The 16613-nt window shown below is 35.2% G+C and overlaps 1 protein-coding gene across 3 annotated transcripts in view; it reads right to left on the minus strand.

Annotated features, from left to right (window-relative positions):
- The window catches only part of LOC111062214 (sestrin homolog), a 145901-nt gene that overhangs the window by 8225 nt on the left and 121063 nt on the right, over window positions 1-16613 (minus strand). For all 3 annotated transcript variants that reach the window (XM_039420453.1, XM_039420451.1, XM_039420452.1), the window contains 3 exons: window positions 7385-7555; window positions 6050-6232; window positions 2818-3270 (listed from right to left, as the gene is read on the minus strand). In XM_039420453.1, the coding sequence (XP_039276387.1) occupies window positions 2818-3270; window positions 6050-6232; window positions 7385-7492 (744 nt within the window). In that variant the 5' untranslated portion in view covers window positions 7493-7555. The remainder of the gene's footprint in view (window positions 1-2817; window positions 3271-6049; window positions 6233-7384; window positions 7556-16613) is intronic.

Here is a 16613-nt window from a genome sequence, read left to right on the forward strand (position 1 = left end):
GAAAAATTAGTCAGTTCTGTTTGTATTAAAACAAATTTCTGTTGTATAGGCCTATTACACGGTATTTAGATGAAAATATAATTATTCTTCTATATACCGTGGTATATTATATATTTCAGTCATTTATATTGAATATATCATGGGATTGCAACATTGCATGAGGACTCAATATCACACATCAGGTAACATCGATATTAAGACGGGCACAACTGATTTTCTTCAGACCATAGCTCATTCCATAATGTAGCCTCCTAGATCATATTCATAAGCTAAATATCATATCCTACCATAGAGAGTGTATATTTTTCTTGGCATAGGGAATGCTGTGTCAAATGTCACAGTATCTTTAAAGCTGGATTCCCCATTATCAATGTCCTCATCTAGTTCAGTGGAAATATTCTTTCAATGTGTTCTAATGGGAGTATTCACGCTCTACCAGACTGAGTGAAGATAGTCCCATTTAGAACTCATGGAAGAATATTTTCACTGCACCGAACCCAGACTCCAACTTTGAGGGAATGCAGCTTTAATCAGCACTCCACATAGTTATGTGGCATCAATCTAGGAGCGCTCGACGTTTTAATCCATACATTGACAAATAAATACAAATACATACATACACATAGTAGTGGTATGTTAGTGGTAGTGGTAGCCGTACTTATAAGGTACAACTACAGCTATACTACTTGAAAGGCTTAAGGCTGTGCAAAGGCAAAAATTAAACTTTCTACTGGTGATATTTTTCAAAGTTTTTCGATTTGTATACTATTAAGCTATCAAAATGAAAAAAATTTTCTCAAAAAAACTTTTTTTCCGATCATTACTTTTCGAGATATGAGCGCCTAAAGTTTAAATCTTTGGGACAGAACATTTCGAATTCGGTAAGAGATAAATCCATGGGATTTAGGGGATAAATTCTTTATGGTATTGTTGATTGAATAAAACAAAAATGTTCTGAAAATATCAATTATTGAGAATGTTATTCAATTTACCAAAGATAACTCAACTAAAATTTATTTTTGGTAAATTGAATAACTTTTTCAAAAATTGATATTTTCAGAAAAGTTTTGTTTGATTCAATCAACAATACCATGAAGAATTTATCCTCTGAATCTAATGGATTCATCTCTTACCGAATTCGAAATGATCTGTCCCAAAGATTTAAACTTTAGGCGCTCATATTTCAAAAAGTAATGATCGGAATAAAGTTTTTCTGAGAAACTTGTTCATTTTGATAGCTTAATAGTATACGAGTACAAAACGAAAAAAATATCACCAGTAGAAAGTTTATTTTTAGCCTTTGCACAGCCTTAAAAGGTAGCGCTATTAACGGATCAAAACTATGACTTCATCCTTCTAGTTGGACATGAAGTATCTACCCTTATACTTCTTATATGATTGTATTGTGAGATCTATGATCTATTCACCAATGATGATCCACCAATCTACTATGATCCATGAATTGTGAGACTTACTTCATACTATCGGCATTCTTTATAATATGCCTTCATGTAACAATGAATATAATGTAATATGTTAATATCATGTAACAATGCCTTCCATCGATTAAGTCAGACAGTTTGAAGTAAATCTCACAATATTTACAGTACATGAAGTGAAAGAGGGTGCACTTATTGTCTCAACTTCGCCCACAGCACTTGATAAGTTTCAAGTGTAAAAGTGAAGGCATTAATCTATCCTATCTTATCTATCCATTCATCCATCCCTCTATCTATCTATCCATCCATATATCCATCATACACCCATCTATGTATCCATCATTTGCTCATCCATCTATCTATCTAAAGGTGCAACTATGGGTGCGGCTATAAGCAGGCGGCTCGAGACGCGTGGTTAGAGCCTCGCAGCTAGGGCACATAACCTAGAAATTCATTAGATTCCATGACTCGTTGGATTTTTATGTTGTATGAGCTTTATTGCAGCAAATGGATTGGAAGTGTTGGCTACTATAATGCTTTCAAAACACTCCAAGTTTTGACTCGCGTAGTCCGCTAGTGCCTGGTCGCGCCGCACAAGCGCTAGCGGCAGTCACGTCAAAGATGACTGCCTCCACTGGACCAGAGCGTGCTAGCTGTGTGTTTTGGTTTGAAAAACGGCATAGTGTACCTTGATATGTTGCAAATTTTTGATACCACAGATCGATGAGGATAACCGAGAACGAAATGTTTTCTTTATGCAAGATGGCACACCACCACACTATCTAACTGACGTCCGTGATTTTCTTAATGACCGCTTTCCAAATCAGTGGATTGGCCGTAATGCGCCAATTGCATGGCCCCCTCGTTTCCCAAACACCGCTGGATTTTTTCTTTTGGGGTTTCATAAAAGATGAGGTGTATGTACCTCCTTTGCCAGCCACTCTACCTGAACTTAGAGCAAGGATATGCGCTGCTGTTCACCAAGTTACACCTGAAATGCTAGTGCGAGTCTGGTAAGAAATCGACTATCGATGGGATGTCTGCAAGAATGTCCAACGGAAGTCACATAGAAAATCTTTAGTTTAAGGTAAAAAAAACTTGAAGTGTTTACCTTTAAAACAACACCAAAACCAGCTCTGTACCTTGTTCAATAAGATTTATATGAATGTTCAAAGTTGTAAATTCCTTTTTGAATCACCCGGTATAATGAATCATCGAATCTAAGAGTTTATAGGTTATGTGATCTAACTGTGTCGGCTCTAACCACGCGTCTCGAGCCGCCTGCTTACAGCCAGCTTAGAAATTGCACCATTACACCAATATCTTTCTAAATTAAATTGATCTATTTATCTAATTGGCCACGGTGTCTGCAACTCACATGGACTCTGAAGGTTGGAATATCGGAGTTCTGTCCACGCCGCGCAAAGTCCTCGTAGACGAAATCGGGGTCGTCGATGAAGTGGCCGATGCTGGGCTTGAGGCGGACACTGGACCGTGTCAACAGCTCGACACTCTGCGACTCCACGTGCTCGAAGCGTTTGGCACTCTCCTCGGCCGAGAACTGTTCGCTGCGTTCCGAGAGCGACTTCATGCGTTGCATCAACGTGTCCACGCCCACGTTGCTATCAGCCCCCCCTCCACCCGCCGCCTCCTGCTGCAGCCACGTTCCCCCCTCCACTGTCTCCCCCTTGCCGCCCCTCTGCTGCTGGTCCAGCTCATCGTTGACGCCGCAGCCGAACACAAAGCTGGACAGCGAATGGAAGTGCGTCAGCAGTACTATTGCGTGCACCACCTCTGCCAGCGACCAGCTGTCTGTGCCTTTTGTCAGTTTCTAGAAAATAAAACCTCAGAATAAACAATCTGGTATAGAAGTTTTTTCAGACAAAAAAACAATAATAATAATTTCTCTGGATGTTGGACGACACACCGTATGCATGCAAGAGGAGATGATGTGTGAGAGAGATATTCCAACTCCTACATCCCTACCACTCTTTCTCCGTTTGAGGGGTTGAGGCTCATGTTATGAATTATGATTTCATTTGTTCTGGAGCCTTAGCTCAGACAAATAAGTTGTACATCTACATCAATAAAAACACTTCATTCACATGAGCTAATTTTCAAATTAATAAAAACAATATAAAAATATTGAAGCACCCTTTATTTTTTAAACTTTATTTTCAAGTTTTAAAAAAAATAAAGGGTGCTTCAAGATTTGTATATTGTTTTTATTAATCTACATCAATGTATAGGCAAAGAGTTGTAACGTGAACCTTCAACCCTCATCACATGAGACTCAACTGTGCTTCTTTTAGGGTGGGGGTATGAGTTTGGTCAGTTTTTCTCAGCAGCCAGTACCCTCACTTCATTCTCTAACCTGGCCGTATGCATGCAGAGTAAGAGGGGATGATGTATGAGAGAGATATTCCCACTCCTACATCCCTACCACTCTTTCTCCGTTTGAGGGGTTGAGGCTCATGTTATATCTCGTACCCTATCAACGTTAGTAGACATGCTAACTTTGGTACCCTATAACAGTAACAATGATAAAGTAACACATAATAATAAATAAATATCAATAAAACGATAGGTATCAATATGGCTACGAGTCAAAGTGTCACTCCAACAAAAATTCTTCTGAGGTGATGGGTTGACGAGTGACGTCCCGAACAACAATATTCCAAGTAGGTGACAGGTTGTCGGGGTGGCACCTTGACGCAAGCGAGCGAAGTGACACTATGTATTGTACGGTGACGATACATAGACATCACAAGAATTAGCCATTCCAGATGATTCTACTCCTTCGAGAATACTGTAGTTACTTGTTTGCCCACACATAATTGAATAGAGGTTGATTTGTAGACCTTACAATAATAATGTTTTATTTTGCCAATAAAATGTTTCATTATAATTGCATTTGGAAGCACAAAAGCATTTCATAATTGAACATTAAATAAAAAAGTAAAATACAGATAATCATACAACTAAAAATTATACAATTTACAATCACTAGCTAGCCTATATATGATCGACAGAAGTGGGCAAGATCACTACCTCCGTAAACAAAGCCTTAGTGCATTCGTGTGACGTCATCACAGGTAGGGCTTCTACAGTAGAATCTACACCAATAAAAATTCGTTGATTTCAGCTAATCTATATCAGCTAGAGTTTCTATTGGTGTAGGAGCCCTACCTGTGCTGACGTCACACGAACGCACTACGGCTTTGCTTACGGAGGTAGTGGCAAGATTGTCAATCGGGAACTGTGAAGTATTCCTTTCATCAGTTTCTAACACACAAATAAGAACAAGAATAAGCAGAAACTTGGACAAAAAGAACACTGCCATCATTTTAGTAGGATACCCCAACCTTAAAGGAATTACAACGTTGCATAACTGGATTCAATCAGCTGTTCACCCGCATGAGGGTTACCATAAACAAAAAAGATGGCTGAAATGCATTGAACATAATAATTGTTTTGCTGAGCCGATCGCCAGCTTAACCTACATCTAATACTGCAGAATTGCCGGCTCGTTATGGCAACTACTATTGGCATCTACTATTTTAGACATGGATGGTCAAAAGTCCAAGAAAGATACAAGCTCTCAACTAGAGTATTACAGTATTTTCAGTTTCCAACTGAGAATCCTGTTGCTCAATGAATGACAATAAAATATTAATAAAAATGAATGTGGGATGTAAAATATGCGACTTATGACATTTTTTCAAACATATAACCATCTTCTGCGCAAAAACTGACAGAAGTTGTCTATATATTTCACAGTTGTGTATTGTGAGAGTCTCATTATCAATATTGAAATTTCTCAATCAGTCACATACTTCAGAGGTGACCCCACAGGTGGGAACCCACAAGAATAGATTTAGGATCTTTCAGGAATTTTATCTAAGAAATGCTAGAAGGGAATGCATTATTATGATCAAGAGTTCTAAGAAGTGTGCGAGTTCAAGAATCCTAACATTTCAATAAATCCAATTCAACCAAATGAATTGATAGGAAATGACATTGGATGATACGGCAAGGCAGAAGATCCGAAAGGATCTCTCTGCCAATAAAAGCCATGAGAATAAATAAAATAAACCAAATAAATTTATTCTCCTGATACTTCTCAAAACACTCTGATATTTCAAAATTTGATGTGGTAAATGGAGATTAAAAACTTAATAAAATTGAAATCCACATGACAGTGGTGCATGATCTAACTGACTTTTGAATATTTGATTAATGATATCAATTATATGGACTCAAGGTTGAATTACTATTGTCAGCCAAAAATGCTTGTAAGATAAATTATTGAAAAATGTAATTCTAATTTACTTACAAAATTCAATTCCTACAAAGTGAAACTACAGAATTGATATTATGATATAATTTATTAAATCATTAATATAATTAATACGTGGGCTTATCTTGCTGAGCTCATATCTGTGCGTAATCAATTCTGTCCTCATACATTTAGTGTATATAAAAAAGGATAATTAATTTTTATAACGTCCTGCACATAAATCAATAATACTCGTACTATAGTCGAAATGAAAAAAATAATGATGACTTCAAAATAATTCATATTCGAAGTCTTGTGGATTAAATTTTACCTCGATATGTTTCTCGTTGAGAAGCCATGGTCGATGAGCAAGAATTTTATTGATTTCATACAAGTCTCTCAGCTTTTTTGGTATTTTAGCAAGGCCTTTCAACCAGGCTTGGTCCCCTCCTTGAAGAATAAACTCCTGCCTTTGTAAATTTATTAGATAGCTACACTGGTGCCTTCCCGCTGCCTGTCAACAAAAATAACAACATTATTATGAATTTATTACAGAGAAACAACATAAATTTGGATGGGGCTACATCGGAATATTTTTCTTAAAAGTTTGTCAAACTTATAGTAGACTTATGGAATAAAATTGAATACTAAACACTACTACATTCTACATACTCGAGCACATAACTAATAATTGAGAATAAGTATAGCTCTAAATTAGTTGGCATTTCAATCACAGACTGTTATCAAAAGGAATACGGTACATAAGGATTTTGTAGCGATATTATTTAATGTATTTTTATTTATGTATTTGGTTACACTGTATTATTTAATCAATGCATTTGTAATGTCGAGGTTGAGTGGTAGAGAGGAATTGAAAGTCCTAACTCCGCCTAATAAAGAATTTTTTCATTTCATAAGGAATTAATTATTTTGAGGAGAGAGTGAGAATATTAAGTCACAGCAATTTAAAAGAGGAATAATATTATCTTGAAACACTTTCTGGCATTTTGTCAATACGTTAAAAATAACTTCTTCCAATTTGGCATTTCCTCCCTCAAAGTAATTACAATATTTGAGAGTTTCAAGTCGAAGCGGTGAGAAAAACAACCAGATTTATCACTACAATACATTCAACCATTTATAAAAGATTGTGGTTGGTTGGCAGGTACAAATTTAATTATAAGACTGATGAATTTATCACTAATGGAATAATCATGGAGATAATTATAAAAAATACTGTAATTCCAAACGACAAGATTGACTATGAGTTATTGTCAAAGCTGTAAATAGACGTTATACTTTAGATTTGTTAGTAATGAGTGTTTTCAAGATATTCTTATAATGTACTTCTGAAACAGCTTAGGAGATTAATTATTTTTTCGGAGAAATTTGCTGAAACGTACAAAAATTATCATAGCAATTAATAGAAATAATTTATAGCTTCAACCAATTTATAATAATAATTAAACCTATTGATATTAATTAAAGCATTGACTAGTCACGAGATTACGTTGACCTAGTTGAAACAAATTATAATTTATCATTTACAGAATATAGTTTTAATTCATGGTAGATTTGATTGCTTTTATTTTTTGACACTTCTAAAAATTTGAATCAAAAAGTATTCCCTTTGAAATTCGAATAAAATGTATTATTTTGAGCTTACCATGATGGCAATGAAGTGCCTATAGTCGTAGGGCAATGGTCCATCCCCTCGCAGGATGAAATTCTGGGTGCGAAGAAATATGTCGAGATATGTAATGTGATGTCCCATGACTTGAGTTACATGATCTAGCCTACTGTTCTGAAGAAAAGCATCGATGAACAACGAATGCGGCTGAAACAGACAAAAGAAAATTCCCATGAACAATACTGCAAAAATTAAGCCTAATCAATAGATAATTGAAGCAAGACTTGTTATAAAATTTGACATGTCAAAAAGCAATCACACAAAGTTACATTAAACCTATGAGTGAGATGATGACTTTTGAAATAGTTATTTGTGCAACTAGTGCGCAAAGTGACAGTTTGCTGCACCGAAAGAAACGTTTACGCCCGAGCCGTAGGCGAGGGCGGAATGGTTTCTTGAGTGCAGCAGAGGAACTTTGCGCACGTATTTCACATTAAGTTTTTCCTACAGTTACCATTGAATATGAAAAGTGGGTAATTATGGGTAAAATTGCCTGAAATGCATCAAATGTTTTTCTGTGTAATTTTATTATTGATAAAAACCTTAATCCTAAAATCCTAAAGTCCTCGTTGTCCTTGGTTATAATATATAATGAATAATAATTAGCGCGTTGTGCTTCGTTGCACCTCTGCTCACTATAGCAGCCCAGTCACTGTTACCAACTTCATTTTGATTTTGCTGCACTGTTGCTCCATATAACCTACTAAGTATTTTGCGTTGCCATGTTGCAAATCTGGAGTGCAGGAAAATTTTTCCCGCACTAGAGCGGGAAAGTGATTCTTTCCGTTCTGTAATCAGTGCAGCAATGGCCACTTTTCAATGTAACTGTAGGAAAAAGCTTTTGAGTTTATATTGAAGACAATACTCTAGATATTTAGATGCTTGACAGGTATCATTGTGAGTGATGTAGGTACATCTACATCTCCCACAGTAGATAAACATTGAAAAATATTCTAAATCATTTTTGTTCACACATGATTTCCTAAACGAATACACAACTGATAATTTGATTGGGTCTTATTTGTTTGAAGTCAATAATATCTACTTTCTTCCCTTACATCTAAAGGTTTTAACACGATTTCAAGAATAAGTAAGGATATTAAGGTATCAGTAAGATATTCAGGGTAACACAATATTTCAAGGGTCTTATTATTGACTGATGAATTCCATACTTGAAGCGAACGCACACAGTAGCATACAGACGGACGGGAAAAACGTATGCATGCAGACGTCAGCAGACACATTATGAAGACGACGGACGTCTGTTTGAAACATTCGAACACCTGGGGAGGGATTTTTCCTCCGTATGTCTGCAGATGTCTCGGCACATTTTCAGTTGGGTAGAATTAATGCATGATGAAGAAAATTAGTGACCCAGTCTACACTTGACCTTTCCAAGGGTCACCCTGAAATTCAAATCAGCTTCTCCAAATCCACCTGCAAGATTTAAGGAAATCCACTTTTTGAGTTGACTAATTTCTAGTGAGTTAATGAACGTGAACCTGATTGCTATCTATGGAGCACCGAATTTTCTGGTAAGCTTTCTCGGTTGCTAGTTCATTACAGTCTTTTTACGGGAGCTCGATGTTAGTTTTTTCTACTTTATTTTTTCTTGTAAATTAGCTGCCTGGCTCTGTTCCAAAGGAAGACAGAGAGCAGCAAGCAATAGCATCTGAGCTAGAGAGAGTATGTAGCAGAGAAGAGGCCTGGTATTCCATCATGTTGTGTAGTTCATCTGGCGATCTTCTTCTTTTAGATCAGTGAGATCTGGCAGAAGTCTCCCGCTGTCAGAATCTGTTTTAAGAGATTAGAGTTTCGGCAACAGATGGGGAATTTTGGCTGACGACTGCTTTGGCTGTCTTTCAACAGCTGCTAAACAGCTGATTGTTCTGTACACTTCTGGCTTCCTCCTCCTGCCCCTTCCCATAATATTTCTCTTCTATTGGCTTCCGTGTGACGTAAATGACATTATTATTATTATTTTTCGAGCGAATTGTGTAATGGCATGAGGCGACGTGGGAGTCAACAACAAACGCCAAATGATTGGCCTTCAAACACACACAACAACACAGCTAATCAAGTGTAACTGTTGACTGAACGCTTTTACTTTCTACACAAATCGCAATGAAACAAACTTAATCAGTTTTCAAATACTCAGGGCTTGCATTGAGTTAATAATGTATTCCCATCAGAGTATCAGTTCAATTGTTGGAGCAATCGAACTACAGTAGCCTCTCTCTTATCCGGACTCATCGGGACTGAGGCCAGTCCGGATAACGTTTTTTCCGGTTAAACCGACGTTCCCTAAAAGTCGTTAAATTGATACGCATATTTTGTAGTTTATAAGCCAATAATGACTTTTACGTAAAAATAATAAAACTAGACGCTTTATTATGATATCTGTGAACACAAAACACAAGAAAATAGTTAGTTGCTAAGCCTTTTTACACTTTTTCCTGCCAATCCAGTCTGGTTGAACCGATGTGCTGATAATTATTTTCCGGTTAAAGAGATGTCACTTCCGTGGAGTGTAGTCCGGTTAAACCGATGTCCGGTTAAAAGGTGTCCGGTTAAGAGAGAGGCTACTGTATACAAAACTGATGATGCTCTAAAACTAATTAAAGTAGGTTATAAAGAATAATTCAAAATTACAATTGGATAATGCCCTCTTAATCTTCTGATAATATGAGTTCTATTTGATGTAATACGATATCTGCTTTGAATCAATGTGGGAGCTCATAAGAAGTGGAAAAGGTAGTAATTGGTTGAAACTCATGAATAAAAAGAGAGTGATGAATAAAAATGTATTGATAATCACAGGATAAGGGAGCTTGAGTTTCGTGCTGATTGAAAATTATGAATGATGAATGAGAATAGCATTGTCAATTCCATTTGTGAAATCCCTGTGTTTCCAGAGGGAATTATAAAAAAGGATTACTATAGTGCGGTCCACGTTATAATGGCAGTGGATGAAGATAACAGAATAGCGATGCCGATTCTCTGCATTAATTAATTATATTTCTACACTGTCAAAAACAGTGTAGAAACTTGGCATCGTTGTGAACCTGGAAAAGGATAGTACCACCGGCTTTGTCGAATGATAGACATGGATAGCAAAACCAAAGTTGATCAAATACTGTCATTATAACGTGGACCTTACTATATATTCATATACATTATCTAATCAATTTTAAAAAATTGATTGGTATGTCAAGGTGATGACAACTTATCTAACTAATAGATTTTTATTCCTTTGAATACATTACTTCCTAAATCTCGTCAAATGGGAACTTGATTGATTTAGATCTACTATGTACTCTATACAGATTGTTAAACAGTCTCGAAATGATGAAGGTGGAGGTAGAAGAAATAGAGAGGGTTGAACTTGAAGATCGGTGCGTTTTCACTCTTCTGTGAGTATCGAGAGTAAGTAGAGCACTATCTGAAAACGTGTGAAGCGAAGAGCTCCCGGCAAATTTTTTATCATTCCAAGTACTCAACTCTTCCATAACAAATTTGATAATTAAAACCGCAATTCACCGCTGATTTTTCATGCAGCTGCCACTAGGCTAACTCATTTGACCTCGTTAAATAAAATCATTGAAGACAATACCAACACTAACTCAAAAAACCATAAGGTCAGTATTTTATAACAATTTGATTACAGCATACATTCAATACGTTCATGTCTGCGCCGGTCTATTGGTTTTTTTTGTGAAACATATCCAAGAAATTGAAAGAATAAGAAAGACATCAGATCATCAGAGAGAGTATAGAATAATACATTGAGGTCGTTAATACCACTTATATAAGTTTGAAGAATAATTCAAAATAAAAATTGAACAATGTCCACATAATCTTTTGAAAATATGAAATTTATTTGATGAAATTCAAGATCAGCTTGAAGAAAAATTTATTTATTGACAACATGGTTGTTTTATCCTTTCAATCATGGAGAAATAACACAACAACTCTTCCCATACAATCAAATCATATCCAAAAAACTTGTGCTTTCATGTCTGAATAACCCTCTCTCATTCTCAAAATTATGTAAGCATCTATAAAAATTACCAAATAATCAAATCTCTCACTTCTCGCAAATCTATTTCAAGGAACGAGTAATGAAATTAACCAATTGTAAGTCACCTTCAAGGAGATAAATTGGGGTTCACCATGTAGAATTAAAAAAATAATAATAAAAAAAAGGATTATAAAAATAATTTGAAATACAGTAGTATAAAGTGTTATTCTAATAAATATAGTAGAATAATAAATGCACTCAGAGATGCAACTAAGATGATATACATCAGTTTAAGCAATCAGATTTTTGAAAATGTATGAATTCAGGGCTATTTAAGTAATTATTAATTAAATTATTCAAATGATATATTTATTTATTAACATTAATTTTAAAGGGTACTATAATTCTATTTTATAAATAAAAGCAATCAGATATAAATTTATTTATTTATACATCGATGCATACAATATCATTCTGAACTATGAATGATTGGGAAAGGAACAACAGGCTTAAAGCCCAAAACTGTTCCTTTCCCAAATTCAGATAGACATTTTCCAAAAATAGGTTATGTTTATCACTTCATAAGTTTTTTCCAATTATAAATTAGTAAATTGCAATCAGATATAAATTATAACTTAATAAATTGCAATCTGCACAAATAAATTAATCTAGACTGATGTGGAATCTCTACATTTTAAAAGCTGAATTAATTTATATTCATACCAAATCTGCAATAGTGAAGATCCATTGATAGTATAATATATATGTTTGCTTACAATAAGCATCTATTTAAAAAAAAAAAAACTGATTTATTCAATCATGAAACCAGAAATATTTTAAACAAATTCAAGTCAATAGAGAGTAGAACTGGAAATAATTTCGAACCTTGTCCTGTAATATGTATGCAGGAATTTCATCAATATAAGAACAGATCATCTGACAAGAGCACAAGTGTGTAAATTGTAAATGGTGAACCTGAGTTGTGTTGACAGTATCGGTCGGCTTTGGCGAGCAAAAGCGTTGCAACTAAGTGCTAATTCACATCAGCCCTGACATACTTGGTTGAAAGCATACAATAATTCGACACACAGCCAGCCAGCAGTGGACCAGACTCGTCATAAAAGTGGATCCATCAACGACCCCCCCCCCCTCATAACGTCCATCGCCCTCCCCAACCAATGTGACAGGCAATAGCAATGCTGTCACACAACTCCAGCCTCCATCGACTGGATTCTCAAATCACACACCAACAATATTCAACGAAAACGTCCAATTCTAGCAGTTTGAAATGTGTCTATTTGCTTTAATTTAGTAAATTTCAGAAAAAGAATGAAGAGCTATTTCCCTATTTATTTTGGTACACCCAACCCATATTCATTTAAGTTACACAAGATTCAAGAGAGCATAAACAAAACTGAGATAGGAAAACTGAACATATATTTCTTGTGAACCGAAATTTTTTTTCAATTCAATTCAATTTATTTTTACACACACATACAAGTTTAATACAGAGAATAACAAAAGGAATACATACAAACAACACAACAACAATACACATTAAAACCAAATAAAAAGAAAGTGGTGCAAAAAAGGATGGAAGATTGAAGGTTTTTTCCAACTATGGATAACCATGTACTAGGAAAACCTTCAATCCTTGAGAAGGTGAAAAAGGTATCAATTTCATTGCAATTTACTATGATCGTTACTTCTTAATACTAGATAAGCATGCTTTTCTTGTCCAATAAAAATTGTCTTAGCAGTTAGCAGTAAGCCAGTTACACACACATCGATTTTTGGTCGTACGATATTTTGTCGTCACTATGAATTCTATCAGATTAAACGGAACTTGGCAAACATCATATGTTTGAAATCATCTGTTCAATCTAATAGAATTTATAAGGACGGTAAAATATCGTACGACCAAAAATCGATCTGTATGTAACTAGCCGTACAGTTACAAGCACTTATTTTCGATGTTTCCATTAAATATATTATTAATTTGTAGTTGTACAATATTGTAATATTCTTGTCTAGATTATTAAGAGTTATTATGATCACGTAACATATTTTTCCTGAGCGAGTGAAATGATCAATCTATTTCAAAATAATATACAAATTTGAGCACAGTATACGTACTACTTTATAATAAATATTGATTTTGATATGATATACATTCGATATTGATGCCTAGGAAAACGGGTATTTTTATCCTTGTACAATTCTATTCAATTTATAAATGTTATGACATTTATTCGTGTTTGAGGGGTGAAAGTGAAAGTGTACGGTGAAAGAGCACCCCCGAATCAATTTGAAGCCATAGTGGGAGTGCAGCCATAGAAAATAAATCTCCAACGCCCGATATTGAAAGACAAATTATGATTCTTCTTCAATGTAGACGAAATTTCCGCTTAGTACACCACAATATTTGAGTTGGTTGTTACTATCAGAAATTGTTGTTGATAAAAACTTGTCATTCCAGACCAAAGAAAACAATCTCAAGAGACAGAGAAAGATCAAATAATTTGATAACATATAAATCATTACATTTTAGCCAGACTATATTTTTGAAGCACATCATGACGACAAAATTGATGGGATTGATTATATTTAATCAGAAACTTATTTTATACTAAATCTTTGACTCAGAACACTGCTCATTGTATAACCAGATATAAATTATTGTTGCAAGTATATTTACTCTATAGTATAACGTTGGGAAAAGATCTAAATAGCAGTAGAGACCCACTTGAAGTATCGATAATCCCACTTTACATCAATGAAAACTAGGAGAAAAACAGGAATATTCGGTTGGTCCAGATACATGTAGTTCGGTCCTAAGTCGGATTCTGACACTTGAAGACAAATGAGCCCACAGATTAAGGTCTACATTCAGAACAGGCAAAGAAGGGGAGAATAATAATGAAGACCTGTCTTCCCCTACCACGAAACGCGGAAAATATAAATAAATAAAAATATTTTTACCTGCAACCCGGTTATAAAACCCATCCCACCCCTATTTTTGATTTTCCATACAAGTTTTTGAAGATAATGGTCCACAATCATCCAACCGACAAGAATATGGTGATATATAAAAGATAGAAAGATTGCATCTAGGATCTGAGAACTGCGGGCTAATTTGCATACACGATAGATACAGTGGGTTTGGTTCCTGTAGTAACGTCTTCATGCATCAAACTCACTGAAAAGGAAAACTGACAAGATGGGCATATTCGAACGTTTCACAACCATATGTACGACCATCATAACTCAATCACAAAAAATATGCCAACTGACAGCTGCACATGTAAAATTTGATAACAGTTGTCAGTAGGTCGATTGGTGACTGATTCATGACACTATGTGATTAGTGAAATTTACCAGCCTTTGTTTTTCCAACTGAAATGCAGATGCCACTTGTTTTTGTTTACAATAGAATACGAACCAAAGGATCCGCGATAGACTATCACTCATATGCAATACAAATACTTGAATAAACTACTAGTCCAACAAGAAATGGGGTTTAATCCTAATCAAAGTTTCATACAGCATTCATATCAATAGATCGGGGATATTCATACATTTTTAGTGATTTCATTTATGAAGATGATTGATTTTATATCAGGGAAATGTATCTCAAATACACATTGGTTCCTAGTACCCCTCCTGAGAGGTCCATGTCTAATAGAAAGCGACATTTGGCACTTATCATACAGTAAACAGCAATGTCAAATATTTTATTCATTTTTGTAGAGTGTACAGTGTAGAAGGAACAAACAGCGACCAGTTGAGAATAAATTTCAGGTCAAAGAGAGAAGTAAATCATACATAAAGGTGCGTACAGATATACGCGCCGCGAACATGAGCAATTCACTTTTCATCAGCTGATGCCAATCTTTTAATATGTGTATCTTACTGTTTCTGTAAAAATACAGAAACAATCAGCTGATTAAAAGTGAATTGCTCATGTTCGCGGCGCGTATATCTGTACGTACCTTTAACGAGGATCAACTTTACAAGTTGAATAGTACAAGAAATTTCAATAAAATCAAATGAACGTTCTCTTTTTTCACAGGAGAAGGGTTACAATATAAATGTTTTAAAACTATTGATTCAAATAACCCATGTTCCTTTTTAGTACAATGTGTAGAAAGGCAATCGTATTTAGCTGATAAGTGAAACGATCTATCATTACGATAACAGCCTGAAACCCTCGATAAATTGATAGGAAGTTAATTTTTTATAAGACTGAGAGGAGGAAATTTGGCAACGCTGTGATGGTGGAATAAAACAACATAAGAACCGAACCGGTTCAGAGAGGCCAACATACGCACGCACCTTCACAAACACCAATAAATTCTGTCTGTCTCTCTCTCCCGTTCTCTACGTCTTCTCCATCACGTTCCCACACTCACCCACAACTTGAAAAGTTTTTTATTTTGCTGTGCTATCCAGGACGAAATGAAATCGTGAAGCCAGAGTTTTCGGACTCGGTCTGTGTTACATCAGAGTCAGCTGATTCGCTCTCCTCAGCTACTTACAATCACTTTACTATCTTTATAGCATAATCCGTCAAGTATACAACCAGGACCCTCTATATTGAAAGTAATTCCTCTTATTCAATTCACGAAAAACTTTAGACATTAAATTAAAAGCGCAAAGATTTTGATGAAATCTATGACGGTACCCGAAAACTACTATACGCAGAATAATATTGAGTCCACTATACTTTGGACAATTCCAACAAAAATCAAGTACTGTATCGAGAAGAGTATTCATTGCAGCTGTGCTCCACAAAGATTATGGAACAAATTTCAAAGAACAAACCTTTTGCTTTGAGATCCATGAAACTTAGAATAAGAAATTTGCATGTAAAACGCTTCAAGACAGTAATTAATAATTGGCTTGGAAAAAATCCATTTTATAATATTAAAGTGTTCATGGACTGTGATACAAGTACCCTAGAATTGTAACTTGAATACCTATAGGCCTATTATTATTTATTTTCATGTTTTATGCGATATATGTTTGACTATGTATTATGTTAATAGACGAAGCCTATTGCATCTATGTTTGTTTGATGCCCAATAAAGATTCTTATTCTTATGCGTACAATATCCACATCAAAAGATCATCATATTATCTGAAAGTGTTTTCAAACTCCAACAAAAGCACCAATATATTTCA

The sequence above is a fragment of the Nilaparvata lugens genome, chromosome 2, assembly GCF_014356525.2.
Source record: "Nilaparvata lugens isolate BPH chromosome 2, ASM1435652v1, whole genome shotgun sequence".
NCBI classification, from domain to species: Eukaryota; Metazoa; Arthropoda; class Insecta; order Hemiptera; family Delphacidae; genus Nilaparvata; species Nilaparvata lugens.